Source organism: Tachypleus tridentatus, chromosome 2 (assembly GCF_004210375.1).
Source record: "Tachypleus tridentatus isolate NWPU-2018 chromosome 2, ASM421037v1, whole genome shotgun sequence".
In the NCBI taxonomy this organism is placed as follows: Eukaryota; Metazoa; Arthropoda; class Merostomata; order Xiphosura; family Limulidae; genus Tachypleus; species Tachypleus tridentatus.
In genome coordinates, this window is record NC_134826.1 from 127,829,875 (window position 1) to 127,850,915 (window position 21,041).

At 37.7% G+C, this 21,041-nt stretch overlaps 1 protein-coding gene across 2 annotated transcripts in view; it reads left to right on the forward strand.

Moving 5' to 3' along the window:
• The first annotated feature begins 3,256 nt into the window (after positions 1–3,256).
• The window catches only part of LOC143245071 (very long chain fatty acid elongase AAEL008004-like), a 54,113-nt gene continuing 36,328 nt past the window's right edge, over positions 3,257–21,041 (forward strand). Inside the window, exons 1-2 of one of the 2 annotated variants that reach the window (XM_076490889.1) lie at positions 3,257–3,395; positions 15,314–15,529. In XM_076490889.1, coding sequence (XP_076347004.1) covers positions 15,472–15,529 — 58 coding nt within the window. In that variant the 5' untranslated portion in view covers positions 3,257–3,395; positions 15,314–15,471. Of the gene's footprint in view, positions 3,396–15,313; positions 15,530–21,041 lie in introns of those variants that run through there. The other variant, XM_076490890.1, reaches the window with a different exon arrangement.

A 21,041-nucleotide genomic window follows, 5' to 3' on the forward strand; every position in this document is an offset into this window, starting at 1 on the left:
TTTACCGACTTTCTCAAGTGTTTTTTTGACTTGCTACTCTGCAGTTTGTTTGCTTGCAATTCAACAGTGTGTGTAAAGCACTTATAAAATTGTGTTTACCTGCTGTTTACGTATGTTTAAAATTTTAATCTATATTGCACATCTGGCTCATTTCTACTACAACTACTACGGTACTTATAATATATATTTCTCACAGGAACAGATTTGATGTGGTTGTTTTACAACAAAGCCACGTTAGCCTATCTGTCATGGCCGCCATGGGGAATCGAACCCTGGATTTTAGCGTTGCAAGTCCACATACACCTCAGCAAAATGCACCACAATAAGCCACACTTCACTGCCTACAAAACAGCAATGCTTTCTGACGTATTTGGCGACATATAATGTTTCTTTTATAGTTGAAATATTACAAATAACTGACTATAACATTTTCTTCCTTAGTTTTTTGTTTTGAATATACAAGAATTATCTGAGCTAGCCATCTCTAATTTTAAACAGATAGACTAGAAGGTACTTAACTATTCGACAACGTCCACTACCAGCTCTTTCTCTACTTTAATCGACTAATAAAATTTGACTGTCACTCTCATGACGCACCCTCAACCTCATAATGCGGAATGTACGTTTTCGTTACCGAGATGTGAGCCATGGACTCTTAGATTCCCAGTTCTAAATGCTAACCATTAGGTCACATCTGCTCCTCTTGAGACAAGGAAAAACAACAAAAAACACTATAACGAGAAAACATAAGTAATAGAGTCAAAGCGTGCTTAGATACAGTACACGTTGGTGCTTTTCAGTACAACCTTCCAGTGCCACAGCGGCATTTCTGCGAACTAACACGCTAGAAAACGGGTTTCGATAACCACAGATAGCCCATTGTGTAGCTTTGTGCTTAATTCCAAATAAACACATTTTCAGTATATTAAAAATGGGCGCCTACTAAAATCAAAAGTATTATGATCGAATGAACGTAAAATGTAATAACTTAGTTTTTTATCGGTCATTTTTGAAAGATTAAAAAATAACATAAAACACTTACAGCAATTTTTGTTTTAAAGTTTTATGTGAGCATCCCAACGACACTATTTTTTTGTGTGTCTGTTCATTGTCTTAAATATTTCTTACAATTGCTCTATTTGACGTGGCTGCATTATGCTTCAAGATTCTCGTACTCTGAAAATTTATTACTTTCAACACTACAAAACCTTGATACGTATGTCACAAAGCGAAAAAAACAAACAAAAAACTTGTACCAATATCTTGAGACTGGCAATATCAGTCTAAATCAGTAGTTCCCCAGTAGCACAGCGGATTGATATGATACAATGTTATTTTTACAATGAGGATACAGGCCGAAGGTGGTCTGTGTCTCAGCTTGAAGGGTTGGATATATAAACGTCCTGTTCTCGCATGCCCAGGTGGTTAAGGCGCTCGACTCGTAATCTGGGGATCGCAGGTTCGAATTCCCGTCACATCTAACATGTCGCCCTTTCAGCTGTAGGGGCGTTATAAGATACGATCAATCCCACTATTCGTTGGTAAAAGAGTAGTCCAAGAGTTGGCGGGGGAAGGTGATGATTAGATGTCTTCCTTCTAATCTTACGCTGCTAAATTATGATCGGCTACCACAGACAGCACTCGTGTAGCTTTGCGCGAAATTCAAAACAAACAATCGAATCGTCCAATGTTTGAGCCCGTGGTATGTCTCTTAACCACTGTCAACTATTACACATTTCAAAAGTGGCAGCTAATCCCGCTGTTAAGTTATAAGTAATAATGTAGGTGGAAGGTGCTGCTGAATTGTTGCACCATTTTCTAAATATTAGGTTTCTGACGATGCTGTTTTGTCCAAGTGTTGCATAAGTGGCCATTTGGATTACGTATGACAACGAGGAAAATATTTAGTGCTTCATTAGCGCATCCTACATGACGAATTACAGTGTTCATAACAAGTTATACGAAACATTCTAGATCCTAATGAAAATTAACTACGAAAATTTACAGTCATAATGCCAATGTGAACATTTCTTTCAACCTAAATGACACTTCTTAGTTCTTTAGTTTGAATGTATTTTATAACTTTACCAATATTGTCATGTTGGTCGAGATGTTTTGTGGAAGTTGTCAGAATATGTTGGTAATCATAGGTATGCTGCAGAAGTTGAAAGAAGATTGGTTTGGTTTGTTTTGAATTTCGCACAAAGCTACTCGAGGGCTATCTGCGCTAACCGTCCCCAATTTAGCAGTGTAAGATTAGAGGGAAGGCAGCTAGTCATCACCACCCACCGCCAACTCTTGGGCTACTGCCTTTATACCGTCACGCTACAACGCCCCTATGGCTAAAACGGCGAGCATGTTTGGCGTGACGGGGATGCGAACCCGCGACCCTCGAATTACGATTCACACGCCTTAACCCACCTAGTCATGCCGGGCCATTCACAGGGAATCAGTGCTGTTTTAAAGAATTGTGGAACTCTGTGCATTATTGAAACGCATGTGTGTGTGTGTGTTTGAAATTATGCACAAGGCTACACAATTGGCTATCTTTGTTCTGCCCACCACGGGTATCGAAGCCCGGTTTCTGGCAGTGTGAGTTTGCAGATCTGTCGTTGCGCCACTGGGGGTCATTTAAATTTAACAGAACATATGATGTAAACAGTATGTAAATAACAGAACAACTTTCTACTTTATTATGTTTAATAATAAAATACTTTAATCTTTCTTACGAAATAATACACAACCACCGCCAACAGTTTAAAGATATTGTGCTCTCCCTTTAATACTTTAGTATCAAATATAACTAATTTTTAAAACAATCCTCATATCCTGCCCCGTTGAAATTAATAACTCGGCAAAACATAAAAGTGTGAATTATATTTATCTGTATTGCTTCGGCCAGATGCCATTTCCATGTACACCTGTTTCTGTTTTCAAGATTGGGAAAAATTTTGTGCATATGCACGAAGTATATACATCAAATAATCCGGGCTAATGTTATATACTTAAGAGAACTTGTCTTGACGAAACTATCAGGTCTCAATGAATTAATAATTTTTCCTTATGTTCTCGCTACTCGACATGCGCAAGTGAAGTAAATAAAACAATACGTATTACACGGTTTGAATAGTAAAATACTAAAACAAGTTTTCTACATAACACGTGCCGAGAACACTTCAGTTTGGATGAGCAACTGTGTATCCTTCCGATTAGGACTGAATTAGTGGTTATATATCCCTCCGCGTTACCAACCTATATACCCACTTTGTTTAGTTGAGGTGACGAAACGGCTTAAAGGGGCGCTGAGGTAACAAGAGAAACCAGATTTACGAAAGTAAACCAAAGCTTGGTCACCTTGGAAAGCACTTGGATCGATTATTACTAGTTGCACTCAGGTACGTCTGTTCCCTTCTATTAACCCCTGTGCATTGTATTCTCACTTTTAGAGATTTATTGTTCGTATTTATTACCAAGCGCTTTAAACTCAAGTATATATATAAGCATTTTTATAACATCCGTGTTTTAATAGGTGTGTTTTTCATTTAAAAGTGAAATACATAATCAAATTTAGAATAATATTAAAATAGAATATCAACCTTTGGTGGCTGAAAGTAACATCAAAACACAAACAGCTAATAAATTGAGCCTAAAATTATAATTTATTAGTAATATAGAGAATAGAATAGGAAACTGGAGAAAGCACAGACAGGAATGAAACTAAGTTTCATACATATTATTTGATAAATTGTCACTAAACGTGTACTCTGTAGGTTCGTTTATCACTTTTGTAATTGAACTAATAGCGTTGATACGTGTGGCAAATATCTAATGTTTTCTTTTAGTTTAACACTGTCAGCTTCTTGACAAACAAAGTATTATAATTCTACCTCTAGTGAACAGTAAGCTCATAATGGTGTCATTCGGTCATCCATAAACTGATTACAATGTTAAAGTTTTCAATGGCGTTACCATAGCACATGTGAGCAAGGCTTCGTTTTTCTGATCAATGCTTGTTTCAGATTTTTGTTAAAGTTTGTTGTTTGTCGGTTACTATGAGCGTAGCGGCGCCTAACACTGTCGTCTTGTGGGGCGGTAATTGTAGAATAAACGCCCACACTTTCAAATGATTTCATTTCATTATTTGCAAAGAAGTACCAACATTCTCACCTTTATAAATGTAACAGAAAAAGAAAGCAATTTATGGTACTTGTATGTATTCTCGGAATAACAAGAAACGTATATTATGGCGAATAAATAAAGATGAGTCATTTAAATAAGGTGAACTGAACTAGATTGGAATCGGGTCACCTTATCACATCTTAACAAATATGTTTTATTTTGTTCTTCATGACCCATTATCTGAATTTAAGTGAGGGTTAAGAATCGTATCTGATTTCACTGTCTGAATTGTTAATGATTTATTCAGTTTTCCCACTTTCAAAAAGACAATTCTTCCTTGATTTAAATTTATGTGGTTGTTTTGGTTCCATTTAGAAAAATAATACAAATTGCGATAAAAGAGGAGATTTCATGAATGTGTCACATTAACAATCAGTCGGTGTTTTGTTATCAACATGAAAAGCCTTTTCCTATCCTGGCGTTGTGTTCACGTTACTGCAAATGTACGTCCAATGAGAGCATGTTCAGTTGTTGCCATTTTCCCAGATTATGTTGGATTTAAATTTTTTTTCCTCCAATCTCTTTATGTACCAAATTGCCTGTTGATCCATGACTTTGTTGGTTACAATGTCCCTCATAACATACGTGACATGAAAATTATAATCAAAAGCATCGTCAGTATTACAGTTAATACCTCAAGGTACTATTAAGGGTTAGAGTTTCCTGTCTGTTTTAGATAGAGAATGAATTATTTCATCCAGTTTTCAGGCTTATCCTTTAAACATAAAATTAATCAATATTTTGCAATATACATATATATATAAACTCTACAGGTAGTGAAGTGTATGTAAACAAGCCAGTAATTCGAAGTTTAACATACTAAATTCGTTAACCTTACATTAAATTTTCTCACCATCCGCAGACTGGTTATCTTTATTGTTGTTTTTTTAGCTCCTAGTCAAATAATGCTCATTTAAACTCGTTTATTTAAAAAAAACACGCAAGATTTCTGTACAAAACGACAAGTTCTCTCAGTCCCTGTTAAGCGGAGATCAATACATTACTCAAGATACGAGTAACTTTATATATATATTTATGTATATATAACGCTCAGTAATCTGTGTGTCTGTCTGTTTTTTGTTTCTGTTATCTAGTTTGTTTGTTGTTTTTTTTAATTTCGCGCAAAGCTACACGAGGACTATCTGCTCTAGCCTTTCCCTAATTTAACAGTGTGAGACAAGAGGGAAGACAGCTAGTCATAACCACCCACGGCCAACTCTTTTACCAACGAATAGTGAGATTGACCGTAGGATTGTATGCCTCAACAGCTGAAAGAACGAGCATGTTTGGTACGACGAGAATTCGAACCCCCGACCTTTGAAATTACGAGTCGAGTACCTTAACCATACCGAGCCTTTTTGTTATCTAACTACTCCTAGGTCGCAGGGCCAATCTCAACCAAACTTTATGGGATGATAGTTTGGAACAAGAGCCATGTTAATGAGAAGTCCCCAACTACTTCCCATTATTGCTGTCAATCTCAACCAAACTTTATGGGATGATAGTTTGGAACAAGAGCCATGTTAATGACAAGTCCCCAACTACTTCCCATTATTGCTGTCAATCTCAACCAAACTTTATGGGATGATAGTTTGGAACAAGAGCCATGTTAATGAAAAGTCCCCAACTACTTCCCATTATTGCTGTCAATCTCAACCAAACTTTATGGGATGATAGTTTGGAACAAGAGCCATGTTAATGAGAAGTCCCCAACTACTTCCCATTATTGCTGTCAATCTCAACGAAACTTTATGGGATGATAGTTTGGAACAAGAGCCATGTTAATAAGAAGTCCCCAACTACTTCCCATTATTGCTGTCAATCTCAACCAAACTTTATGGGATGATAGTTTGGAACAAGAGCCATGTTAATGAGAAGTCCCCAACTACTTCCCATTATTGCTGTCAATCTCAACCAAACTTTATGGGATGATAGTTTGGAACAAGAGCCATGTTAATGAGAAGTCCCCAACTACTTCCCATTATTGCTGTCAATCTCAACCAAACTTTATGGGATGATAGTTTGGAACAAGAGCCATGTTAATGAGAAGTCCCCAACTACTTCCCATTATTGCTGTCAATCTCAACCAAACTTTATGGGATGATAGTTTGGAACAAGAGCCATGTTAATGAGAAGTCCCCAACTACTTCCCATTATTGCTGTCAATCTCAACCAAACTTTATGGGATGATAGTTTGGAACAAGAGCCATGTTAATGAGAAGTCCCCAACTACTTCCCATTATTGCTGTCAATCTCAACCAAACTTTATGGGATGATAGTTTGGAACAAGAGCCATGTTAATGAGAAGTCCCCAACTACTTCCCATTATTGCTGTCAATCTCAACCAAACTTTATGGGATGATAGTTTGGAACAAGAGCCATGTTAATGAGAAGTCCCCAACTACTTCCCATTATTGCTGTCAATCTCAACGAAACTTTATGGGATGATAGTTTGGAACAAGAGCCATGTTAATGAGAAGTCCCCAACTACTTCCCATTATTGCTGTCAATCTCAACGAAACTTTATGGGATGATAGTTTGGAACAAGAGCTATGTTAATGAAAAGTCCCCAACTACTTCCCATTATTGCTGTCAATCTCAACCAAACTTTATGGGATGATAGTTTGGAACAAGAGCCATGTTGATGAGAAGTCCCCAACTACTTCCCATTATTGCTGTCAATCTCAACCAAACTTTATGGGATGATGGTATGGAACAAGAGCCATGTTAATGAGAAGTCCCCAACTACTTCCCATTATTGCTGCCAATCTCAACCAAACTTTATGGGATGATAGTTTGGAACAAGAGCCATGTTAATGAGAAGTCCCCAACTACTTCCCATTATTGCTGTCAATCTCAATCAAACTTTATGGGATGATAGTATGGAACAAGAGCCATGTTAATGAGAAGTCCCCAACTACTTCCCATTATTGCTGCCAATCTCAACCAAACTTTATGGGATGATAGTTTGGAACAAGAGCCATGTTAATAAGAAGTCCCCAACTACTTCCCATTATTGCTGTTAATTTTGAGCACTTTTTATTTATGACGTAGGTTAATGTTAACTATATTAATATATGACGTCACGTCCTTACACATACAGGTAAAAACTTTATTAAAATTTCCATGACACAAAATGCACAAACGAGGAGGGCACATGAACATCTTATATAACTTAGAGAGTGCGCTAACACACTCTGTGGATATGTGCAATGAACAATTAAAAAGCCACCACTATTGCAGTGATGCATAAGCTTAGTTGAAGATTCTATTTCAACAGCCACAATGAGGCTGATATGAAGAGCTGTTTCTTAAGTTATACCCACTTCCTACTTTGACCCGTGACCTTACAATTTCGGCCCCTAAGGCACTTCTGCAGCCAATGATCGTCAATTAGTTAATGACGTGAAACAGCATGGAAATACATTAATAGTTGAGAGTTGAAACCGAGTATCAGAGAACATTCCCTGTCATTGCAACGTTAACCGTTACCTCTTCCAAAGAAGTCAAAATTAACTATAGTCTCCCACTGGGAGAGCGTCAAGGTCTTTGGATTTACAGCATTAAAATCAGGGGTTCGATTCCCCTCGATGAACACAGTAGATAGCCCGATGTGGCTTTTCTATAAGAAAACACACATACACACTTCGACCACTGCACAGCGTATATTATGTTTTGAGTAAATACGTAGCGAATTATTAAAGCTTTTGGTGTAGTAATAATGAATAATTTAATAATATGTTATATAATAAATAAGATGTGTGAAACTTAGCATTTTTGTGTTATTTATCACAGTATCCACCCCACATTTTTTGAAAGTTCATAACCCGGACAAAGAACGGATACCTCGATTTGTAATAGATAGCAATAAGGTTTGATTGTTGTTGAAATGTCTGTGCTCTGTGTACTGCAAGGATCTAACCCAGAATGTTAGCGTTATAAGCCCTCAAGTTTTATACTAACCTTCCATGAAGCAACATTAAAAGGATATTTTTTGTTTTTTTATTGATATTTATGTTGTTGTTTTTTTAATTTTGAACAAATCTGACGAGTCTGAATCAATCAGTAAGTTGTTCGGTACTCTCTCAGTCTAAAATCGGTATTCGTGGTTTTACAGTGGCAGTTTCACAAAATAAATTTAATTCGTTCTGTTTGAATATTCTTTACTTTCGAAATTTGGCTTGAAAACTCAAAACAAATGTTCGACTTTCTGTGACATCTACATGTATTTTGTTCAAGCGCAACGCTACAAAATGAGCTATCTGTACTGTGCCTATCACAGAGACTAAGCCCTGATTTTTATAGTTGTAAGCCACTCAAGCTGTACAGGAAGTTATAATTATTGTACTAAGGAATGGTTCATGTTCTCATCTTAATCTGTCTTCAAGATCCTTCTATAATGTTGTTTCTACTCTACAGTTCTGTCCTACTTGATACAATCACAGATACAGCCGAGCCTTTATTTTCTTGTCTCGGTAGTGTCATACCATACACGGCTAAGTATTACTGCTAACTACGGTTTAACCTGTACTTTTGTTGTGTTGCTATAGAACAGTGGTTCCCAACCAGAGGTGCTCGCACCCCTTGGAGGTGCGAAATAATATTTGTTTTGGCCACTTTCACCTTTATTCTTAAATAAGTATTTACTGTAAGGGGTGCGAGAACATATTAAATTTTTTTATATGTGCGGGGGATAAAAAAGGTTGTAAACCACTGCTAAAGAAATTAAAAGTCTGATATGCTTGCATCACATATATTTTTATTATATGAATAGTTCTGTTGTTGTTTGTCCTCATTCTTCTTTCTTTTTTTTATAACCAGGAAAGGTCGCTCGCTCTTCCCCCTTTTGTGATATAACCAGGGAAGGTCGCTCGCTCTTCCCTTTTGTGATATAACCAGAGAAGGTCGCTCGCTCTTCCCCTTTTTTTTCTAGGTCAAAAACGGAATAGTTATAAACTTAGATATTCATTCACTATTAGTTTCTTCATCGTTCTGTTACAAACGAATTAGTTATTTTCAGAGCCTTGTCGATGACGTCGTTGGTCTGCTTATTTGTTCATATTTCTATCCTGCCTCATTTGAGACAATTAAATTTTCTGTCCTGTATTTTACAAACCGGTAACATAGTTGTGTGTAAAAGCTTCAAGTTCAAGTTAGTCTTGCTTTGTCCTACTTTGATGTGGTAACTGCCGCTACGTTCCAATCCACCGAGAGCGTCTCTGTGCCACTTGGAACGTGTTCTCAAAGATAATGATAGAACAAAAGTTATAACGGTTGCGCAATGATTTGTTTGCGTGCACGTAAGATGATTGTAAAATAGTCTTAAGGTTTATTCGGTGATTTTTGTAGAGTTGAACAAGCACACAGAAACGCATTACCGAGCATTATTTTGTTCTGTTTTTTTTTTTTAATGAGCTGTTATTTACGAAATCGTAATAAAAATTACATTACTTCTCCGTAATAATCGTCTCTTTTGTTTATTTTAATAAACTCTTCGTACTTTTTACGAAAAAAAGAAAGTGAAAATTAAAAACTAGATTAATTACTGGTTACGGTCCTTTATCTAAGTTTTTATATTTCCTGCTACTCCTTAATTTTTACATCACGTGACATGAACATCGTGGTTACGTAACGAAAAAGAATTTGAGGTGATCTAATTTCTAGTAAGAATTAGTTGTTAGCAGTAACTAGTAAGATACTTTTTAACACCGATTTATCACAAATCTCCCATCTCACAGACAAAACCTTTCATCGGGTTTTATCTCATAATCGTTGGTTAACTCTTGGCACTAGGTTTTGTTTGTTTGTTTCTGTTTTTTTATGTTATATCAACTAAACTAAAGGTCTAATCCTATAGGTATATTGCTAATATGGCACTAGCAAATTACCACACGTTTGTTATATAGAAGAAAGGTGATCTATGTGCACTTATCTCAATACAAAGGTTATCATAGTACAACACTTACAATATCTGTCCAGACGATTTTTGTTTATTTTGAATTTCGTGCAAAGCTACACGAGGGCTATCTGCGCTAGCCGTCCCTAATTTAGCAGTGTAAGACCAAAGGGAAAGAAGTTAGTCATCACCACCAACCGCCAACTCTTGGGCTAGTCTTTTGCCAACGTATAGTGGGATTGAACGTAACGTTATAACGCCCCCACGGCGAGCATGGTTGATGCGACGGGGATTCGAACCCGCGACCCCCAGATTACGAGTCGAACGCCTTAACCCACTTGGTCATGCCGAGCCTGTCCGGACGAAATGCGTATATGTTTGAAGCCTAAAAATTTTAGTGGTTTTTAAATACTTAATTTACTTTGTAATCCCACTTTATAAAACTCATAGTTAAAATGTTTTTAACAATACAATAGCTTTTTTTTTTCTGTAGACAATAATAGAAGTGTAAATATTCTAAGCCTCACCTTTTTTTAACCCCGAGAGACCGTTTCTATAGTAATTTAACCAACATACATGAAAATAGTTAATTTCAGTAAGCAATCCTTACTAATCTATAGAGTCTCTCTTTTTAAAGCAAAACCACATCGATCCGTCTGCTGTATCCACCGAGAAGAATCAAACTGTTGGTTGCAGCGTTGTAAATCCGAAGACTTATCTCTGCCCCACCGGGGGAACCTAATCTACTAACAAACCTTCATATGCCCCCCCCCCAGTGGCACAGCGGTATGTCTACGGACTTACACCGCTAGAATCTAGGTTTCGATACCTGTGGTGGGCAGAGCACAGGTAGTCCATTGTGTAGCTTTGTGCTTAATTCAAAACAACAACATCTAACTGAATATAGTTTTAGAAATACGTAAGTCATGCAATTTAATTTCGCACGATCGCATAACAGTAAATTATAAATTGTCAAGTATGGTCTCACTTCTGTGTCATAAACTGATTTTTTGCACCGTATTTTATTTTTTCTGTGATATCTTTCCACTTGAAGTGACATGAAGATAATTTAGAATGAATTATATAGTGCAAGCTAAATATAAATTGAACAAAAATAAATCCAAACCTAATGCTACGAGGAGGAGCTGTGTATGTGTGAAAAACCTGAAGATGACTTCGAGACGATTTTGAAGATTGGATTACAATTCACACTCTAGTGGTTAAATTTTACAACAGGACATAAATGTTACCATGTAAAAAGCTCGGATGGTGCAACTTTGGAAATTTCGTACCACGTTCGCTTTGCTTCGGATATTTGGCAGGATAAATTTTGTATTTAATAACCACTCATTCTCTAGTGGCTCAGCAGTGTGATCGATTTCTTAGAGTGATAAAATTCAGGACTCGATCTTTTCAGTTAGCAGAGCATAGCTAGCTCCTTGTACTCAACAACGTACAATTACAAATTAGTAGACTGAACAACACACTTCATTAGAAATAGGCTCGGCATGACCAGGTTGTTAAGGCGTGCGACTCGTAATCTTAGGGTCGCGGGTTCGCATCCTCGTCGCACCAACCATACTCGCCTTTTCAGCTGTGGGGGCGTTATAATGTGACGTTCAATCCCACTATTTGTTGGCAAAAGAATAGCCCAAGAGTTGGCGGTGGGTGGTGATGACAAGCTGCCTTCCCTCTAGTCTTACACTGCAAAATTAGGGACGGCTAGTGCAGATATCCATCGTGTAGCTTTGCCCGAAATTCAAAACAAACCAATCAAATCATTCGAAATACTGGCATGCTCAGTAGGACAGAATAGATTGGAAGTATAAACATCAACCAACATCCATAAGCACTTATACCACAAAGCCACAGTTCCTGATGTGACTTAAACTATAAAATATTCTCAGTTAATTATCATAATGTGCCTTGCTTGTTTGCGAATTGTGATGAAGGTTTTATTCCAAATTACTGAAACTCATAAACCTGAAGAAAAGTTATTAGATATACATTTGGTAAGATAGACGACTGCCTTCATTAGTTTAAATGCAAACTGTTTACACGAAGATGAAAATTTATTGAGTGCGTATGGTGAAGAAGTGAATTACTAGATGGTAACGTCTTCTTATGTAACTTAGATATAGAATGAGAAATAAAATATGATGTGTATATGTATGTATGTATGTATATACACACACAGGGAGAGTGAATTTGTTTCGGTTGTTTGTAATTAAGCATAAAGCTACAGAATGGGTTATCTGTGCTCTGCCCACCAGGATTTTAGAAACCCGATTTCTAGCGGTGTGATTTCGCAGACAAACTACCGTGCCACTGGGAAACTATGTATATATAGAGAGACAAGAATAAATGCCTTTAATTTTATCTCAATATGTATCGAAATTATCCTCTTTATAGTTCCATGTTCCATTTCGTATCATTTGTGCAACTTGTCCAATAAATAATTTAACACTGAATTACTTACTACTTCCTAAGTAATAAAGACAGTATGTTTTTAATAGTTCCTATGTCTGTATTACAGCTTCTTTGTTTATTTTGAATTTCGCGCAAAGCTACACGAGGGCTATCTGCGCTAGCCGTCTCTAATTTAGCAGTGTAAGACTAGAGAGAAGGCAGCTAGTCATCACCACCCACCATCAAATTTTGGGCTACTATTTTACCAACGAATAGTGGGATTGACCGTAACATTATAACGCCCCCCACGGCTGAAAGAGTGAGCATGTTTGGTGCGCCGGGGATTCGAACTCGCGGATTACGACTCGAGTGCTTTAACCACCTGGCCATCTGTATAGCATCTTGTAAAATCTATGGTGTGTATTGATCCTTTAAAAAAACCAACAGTGAAGCGTGTATTTCTCTTTCATTCTGTGGTATCTTGCATAAAAACATACATTAACTGTTACAGAAAATATTTTGACATTTGTATTCAAACTCATGTTCATGGTACGAATTCCTGAACAAAATAATAGTGTAGTAGTGTTAACTGTTAATTAGTAGCAATCGTTCGTGAACTAAACCTACAACTCAGTTGGTAGAGTACCTGGAGATAGGCTTGGCATGGCCAGGTGGTTAAGGCACTCGAATCGTATTTCGAGAGTCGTGGGTTCGAATCCGCGTCACACAAAACATGCTTGCCCTTTCAGCCGTGTGGGCGTTATAATGTGACTGTTAATCCCATTATTCGTTAGTAAAAGAGTACCCCAAGAGTTGGCGGTGGGTGGTGATGACTAGCTGCCTTCCCTCTAGTTTTACACTGCTAAATTAAGGACGGCCAGCGCAGATAGCCCTCGAGTAGCTTTGCGCGAAATTCAAAACAAACCAAGTCATACAATCGTATTAGTATTACATAAAATAAGGAATTTGTGTAATCAAAGTATTTATTATTATTTGATTGAAGATAAAATATATTTCAAGTTTAAAAAGATAAACAACAATAGTTTTATCTGCTATACCGTTTGTCCCTGCAATATTTCCTGTATACTTAGGGACAGAAGTTTTTTGTGTGCGTAAAACCTTTCGATATATGCATATTTCTTGCTTATTTGCTTTCATAATCTTTAAGCTTTTTGCTTGTGCATTTTATTTATCTTTCATCTTGTTCATAATTATAAATTTCAGGGATTTTTTACTACCATTTGGAAAATCAAAATCAAGGTTTTATCTGTGTAAGAAGTACATTGAGTGTGTTTTCTTATAGCAAAGCCACATCAGGCTATTTGCTGTGTTCACCGAGGGGAACTGAACCCCTGGTTTTAGCGTTGTGAATCGATAGACTTACCTCCGTCCGAGCGGGGGATAAAAAAGTAGACTGAAATTGACTGCAAACATTAATAACAATTATTGTATGTTATTAAGCACAAAGCTGCACAAATTGTTATGTGTGCTCTGCCCACCATAGGTATAGAAACCCGGTTTCTAAGTTGTGTAAGTAAGCATTAATAATAATATTTCTTGTACTTTCAGTTTGCTTTCACACGCAATCCGCAACGTCTTTATATATGTATAAAGTCCTTTAGGAACGTTAACAATATTTACGGAATTAAAGATGTGCGTTATGTAACAAATAAATTATTGGTTGAAATTACGACTTAGTTGAAAAGTATAACACTTATTTCAGGTACATCTTAAAAATTAAATCTTTTTACGCATTCAGTGAATGTAATTTAAAGTCATACATAATGTACAAAATACTTATTAGTTCATAGATTAATATTTGAATCCAAATTATTGACTAAATTTATGTTGTGGTATTTGTTTACAAATCAGGGAGCTTGACTTACATTTTTACATGAGTGGTGTGATTGTGTGACATTACTTTAATGCTAATATGCAACTATTTGTTTGTTTTAATTTCGCGCAAAGCTACGCGAGGGCTATCTTTACTAGCCGTCCCTAATTTAACAATATAAGACTACAGGGAGGGCAGCTAGTAATCGCCAACTGTTAGGCTACTCTTTTACCAACGAATAGCGGATTTATCGTCACGTAATAACGCCCCCACGGCTGACAGGGCGTGCATGTTTGGTGCGACCGGGATTCGAACCCGCGACCCTAGGATTACGAGTAGAATGCCTTAACCCACCTGGCTATGCCGGGCCTTAATATACAACTAAAAACAATATTAAGATTAATATGATATTTTCATTCATTTTCAGACACGAAAATTAAAGTTACTAAAAACAAGCCATTTATAAATAAAAAATTTTGTTTTTTTAATGAATGCGCTGATTTAAATGAATATACTCATATTCTAGAATAACTCAAGGAGAATTACTTTTGTATGCACTTCATAACAACGAGAAACTTGTTTTAAAAAGATTACTTTACAGACATTAGTGATTATTGATCGTTTATCTATGTTTTATAACTGTATTTTGTGTATAAAAATACCCACAACGAGGCTACGCTAAAATCCTAAGGTCGATTCCTTGCAGTTGGCAGAACAGAAAATCTAATGCGGCTTTGCTTTGAAACGAACAAAAACATAACTTTCTTATGCAATAAAAAATATAAATTCTGCCTAAAAATAAAAAAAAAAATATTGCACTGAACATTCATATAGGTATTTATCTTTGGAAAAAAGTTAAACTTTTTGTACTTATTAACCATTATATTTTGTTTCTTTATAAATATTTTCAAAAATTGTATAGATCGTTCATAATAATTTAAAATTAATTGTCTGATATTTATAATAACATGCTTAAAATTATTATTTTTTTATAGGTAGCAGTACTGTTGCGTTTATCCAAGTAACCGAAACGCCGGATCACAACTTTTGCAGTCGAATTGGGTGGGGAAGAGGGATCGCAGTGTGGTTAGCGAGATAGCATTTGGTGGCTATTTCAATTTTGTAATTTCTATCATCATAAGAAAAAAGCATTATGGCTTATATACTATACGATGCTTTGAATTTGTACAATAAGACTATGGAAAATGGCGGTGAGTACCGAAATTTCTCTAGCAGCTTATATTTTAATATACAAGACGGAAATGATATTTTTCTGCTGACGAAATAGATCATGTGTGATATATTTATCATCACGAACGCGATTCGATGGTAATACTAACAACATCAACATATTTTCAAATATAACCTTTATGTTACTTGCTACTTAAAATCTTTCATCCGCGTCGTTACCTGCACTACACTATTTTAATGCTTTGCTAATTATAAGAAATTGTGAGTGAAAATAAAAAAGAATATAATATTTAGTGATTTATACCTGCTTATTTTCTTCCAGATAGGTGAAACAAAGATGTAATTAATATTATTATTAACATATGGTGTAAGTTAATGGATAACACTGTAATTTGCTAAAGACCAATTTCATTTAAAAAAAGTAAAAAGAAAAAAATACTGTTATTAGATTCACTGATTCAAACAGTTGACCAAGATAAGAAAAACAAAAGGTTAAACTATCACATTGACTAGTTTAACTAATCAGTTGTAATAATTATGTAAACTTAAAACATTTGATTAAGGTTATGTTTAAAGGATTTTTAAGTAAGATTGTTTTGATTAAAATGTAAAGAATTGGTCATAATATATTCATGAAAAATCTTTTTTCCTTTTTTTTCATTGCCTTTTCCTTTTCATGCCATTAACTTTCTGTATTATATATCAAAAGATATAGGTTCATTAAGTATAGAATATTTCTTAACAAATTTTTACATACTGCTATACCTATACATGTTTAAAACTAATATTAAAAATGTCAATAACTTAAGAGCTAGAATCCCACATTTTACAATATCTGGGAGTGTTTTTCATTAGTATTCTATATTTTGAATCTACAGATTACTTACCTATTAAAAGGAGTGGCCTAATTCAGATTACTTACCAATTAAAAGGAGTGGCCTAATTCAGTGCTGTACTTTGTTTATAGCTTTCTAATATTTTCTGGTGTTTGTTCAATACCATTTATTTGTCTACATTTAGAAATTTTATTCTCCTTTATCCAATCATAAACTCCACTCTGTCCTAATTATAGAGTTACAATTACAACATGAATAAGGCATTGCAGTTTTGATTTCTTCATTTCATATCATGCTCTCTCTTTTTTTTTTTTTTTTTTTTTACTACTGTATCAATGTACAATGATACAATGGAACTGTCAAGGTTTACATTCTGATCTGGATGACATCAAAACTCTGATTGCTTCCTACCATCCTGTTTGTCTTTCCTTACAAGAAACATTTCTGAAACCTTCCAATACAGTCACCATTCAGAGGTTTACTTTGTACAGAAATGACAGACTGTGTGATGGACAAGTGCATGGAGAGGTGGCACTGTTGGTTGATCAGCATGTCCCCACACTGTCTTTACCACTCGACACACCCTTGGAGGCTATAGCCATCCATGTTTCCCTGGATCATACAATCACTATTTGCTCTCTCTTTGTGATGCTTGGAGAGACCTATGATCAGTCAGACCTTGATGCTCTCATTGAACAGTTGATGTTTTCTTTTTTAATCCCCCTTGGTGTGGATTCCTATACGTGGTGAGGGGACCTCCCAGGGAAGGTTCTGTTCTATCTGATTACCTTCTCTGGGATCTAAACATCCACCCACGTGTTGCCGTGCGTGGCGACCCGTGAAGGGGAGGAGAGGATCCTGGTGGTTGAGGGGTCCAACCCTAACACACCACTTTGGCTTCGAATTCCTGTAGACGGGCGGCCTTTGGGTGGCCCCCCTTGGGTCAATCGGCTGGTCCACTTGGGCTAGAGTCAACCAAGTACCAGTGTTGGAAGTTCTCAACGGGTGTTGTGGACATTGTGCCTGATGCTAGTGTTTGGGTATAGTGCTCACGAAACCCTGGCGTTGCTGCATTGTCCTTGCATGACTTTGTAGTGCGTCCCCTTGTAGGGCTCCATGGTGGGTGGGGTCAGTGAGTACCGAAATTTTCTTTTCCTATGGATCCTCCAAAAAATTTAAATAAAATTGTAAAAAAACAGTCAATGGGTAGCGACCACGCCTTGAATACTCAGAACAGCAATCTTCAACATCAGTAACACACGCACCTCATTTTCTTATATTACATTCTCTTTCAAAAAAACCTTCAGGGCAAATGTCCCCATTTTTTATTCAAAAGGGACTAGAGGGACTTGCTGGCTCTCCAAAGTCAGTAAAGAAACTTCGATCTGGTGACATATTGGTTGAAACATCCACATCCCAACACAGTGAACTCCTCTTGAATTCAAAGGCAATTGGGGATATACCTATTGAGGTTACACCCCATGCTACCTTGAATTCTTCACGAGGAGTTATTGTTGAAAGGGATTTGAAGAACGTTCCCTAGTCAGAGATTCTCGCTGGTCTCTCCACTCAAGGAGTTTCTGCAGTGAAGCGCATCTCCACTCGCAAAGATGGAGTTACACTGCCAACAAATACCCTCGTTTTAACATTTACTTCACCACATGCACCTGCTACCATCAAGGCAGGTTATCTCATTTGCAGGGTTCGGCCATACATACCAAACCCTCTTCGATGTTTCCAATGTCAGAGATTCAGTCACTCAAAGACATCTTGTCGTGGTTTCCTGACATGTGCTCGTTGTGAAGGCAAGGACCACGGTGCCTATGACTGTGACATGAACCCACATTGCGTAAACTGCAATGGTTCTCACCCCTCTTACTTTCATTCTTGCCCAAAATGGTTGGAGGAAAAAGAGGTGCAGCGTTTGAAAACGACACATAACATTTGTTATCCTGAGGCTCGGAAATTGCTGTCCACAACTCCTTCTCGGACATATGCTGATGCACTTCATTCCACAACTACAGTGGGAGTGCAGACAGATCTCTCTGTGCCTCCAAGAGAATCATTTTCAAAACAAATGAAAAGCCTTTTGACCTCCGTGGTTAAAAAGGTTGATGAATCGACTTCCACACCCATCTCTGTTCCTCCCATACCTTCCAACAAACCTCAAGATCCACGCCCTTCAGTTTCAAATACAGGCATTTCTTCTGATACATTTTTTCTCCCACCACAAGAGACAAAACAATTATTCCTTCACGTCCTCAGTCACTGGATTCCCCTTCCAATAACAAAAACCTGCCCACCCGACCCAGAGCAGGATCCATGGAGGTTGATAGACCTCCTCCGACTAAAGACAGTAAAGAAAAAAGACGTGGTCGTAAATCGACGGGTTCTCCAGCCACTTCACCTACCCATTCTTAAAAATGGCCACCTTGATACAATGGAACTGTCGAGGTTTACGTTCTAATCTGGATGATATCAAAACGCTGATTGCTTCCTACTATCCTGTTTGTCTTTCTTTACAAGAAACATTTCTTAAAACTGCTGATACTGTCTCCATTCGGCAGTTTTCTCTGTACAGAAATGACAGGTTGTGTGATGGTCGAGTACATGGAGGGGTGGCACTGTTGGTTGATCAACACGTGCCCACCCTGTCTTTGTCACTCAACACACCCTTGGAGGTTGTAGCCATCAGTGTTTCCTTGGGTCATACCATCACTGTTTGTTCTCTGTACCTGTCCCGTGGAGAGACATATGATTAATCAGATCTTGATACTCTCGTTGAACAGTTGCCATCTCCATTTCTAATCCTAGGGCATTTTAATGGACATCATCCCCTCTGAGGAAGTGCTATTATTGATGGGAGGGGCCGATCTGTAGAGCGGATGCTCTCTGATCACAATCTTTCTCTTTTCAATACTGGTTCTTCCACTTACTTTCATGCACCTAGTCAGTCCTTTACCGCTATTGATCTCTCAGTTTGCTCCCCTTCATTATTCTCCCATTTTTCATGGAGGGTTGACAGTAATCCACTAGGCAGTGATCATTTTCCCATCCTTTTGAGAGAGACTGGCGTGGTCGATGCCACCCTACCAGCGTGCCCGGTGGAAGCTGGATCAGGCAGACTGGTCCACTTTCACTGCTCTCGCAGAACTTGATCCTGCCATCGTAAATCAGCCATCAATAGATGACTGTGTAGCAGTGGTAACTGACTGTATTACACATGCAGCTGCTCAGTGTATTCCTAAAACCTCGACACGTTTTCCACGATATCCTCGTCCGTGGTGGAATCCTGCTTGCCACTTAGCATGGAAGGCTCAAAAGCGGGCCTGGGATACTTTTCGTAGATATCCCACACTTTCAAACCGGATTGCTTTCCAATGGGCTCGTGCACATGCTAGGTGGGTAAGACGTCAAAGCCAGAAGGAATCTTGGATTAAGTTCACAACCAGCATATCTTCTACCACCAGTTCCAAGATCATATGGGACGGGATTTGAAAGGTTAATGGGAACTATAATTCTGTCCCCCTCTTGATCTTACTCTCTAATGGTCAGGAGGTAACTGATGTTCGGAACATCGCTAACACTCTAGGTGAAAGCTTTTGCTGGGTATCTAGCACTTCTGCTTGTTCCTCCACCTTCCTGGCCATCAAGACTCGGGCAGAGCGATCACCTCTTTCCTTTTCGAACTGACTGTTTCTTTGACTATAATTGTCCCTTTACCCTGGTGGAACTAAAAATGGCCCTTCATCAGTCTGCCAGTACGTCTGTTGGACCTGATGATATTCATTATGACATGCTGCACCATCTATCTCCTGCTTCTCTTGATGTCCTTCTGATTGTTTTCAACCGGATCTGGCAGGAGAATGTTTTTCCTGATGCCTGGCGCCATGCTATTATTTTACCTTTCGCTAAGCCAGGGAAAGATCCCAAGATTCCTTTAAACTACCGTCGGAATTGCTTTGACGAGCTGTCTCTGTAAGACATTAGAAAGGATGGTTAATGCTCGTCTTGTTTGGTTCCTTGAATCAAACAACCTCCTCTCACCCACCCAGTGTGGGTTCTGTCAACAGCACTCCGCCACAGACCACCTAATTCGTCTTGAAACATCTATCAGAGAAGCCTTTCTCAACCGCCAACATCTTGTATCAATATTCTTTGACATAGAGAAGGCTTACGACACAACATGGAGGTATGGCATTTTGCGAGACCTCCATACATATGGGTTACGTGGCCATCTACCCATGTTTATTAAAAAATTTTTAATGGACAGGAGATTGCAAGTTCGTGTGGGTTCGACACTTTCCCATTCTTTTGTACAGGAACTTGGAATCCCTCAAGGCTGTGTATTGAGTGTTACACTCTTCAGTATAAAGATAAATGCCATCACTGAACAACTCCCTCTCACTGTTGCGAATGGGCTGTATGTCGACGACTTTCACATCTCATGTCAGTCGTCAAACATGAGATATTTTGAGCGGCAACTACAAACTGCCCTCAATTGTGTACGGAAGTGGACTCTGGCGAACGGCTTTAATTTCTCTCTCTCCAAAACTGTATGCATGCACTTTTGCCATCGACAGGGTATTCACCCTGATCCTGAACTTCATATCGGTGAAGTTTTGCTGCCAGTGGTCCTGGAGACCAAGTTCTTGGGGCTTATCTTTGATCGTAAACTGACCTTTATACCACACTT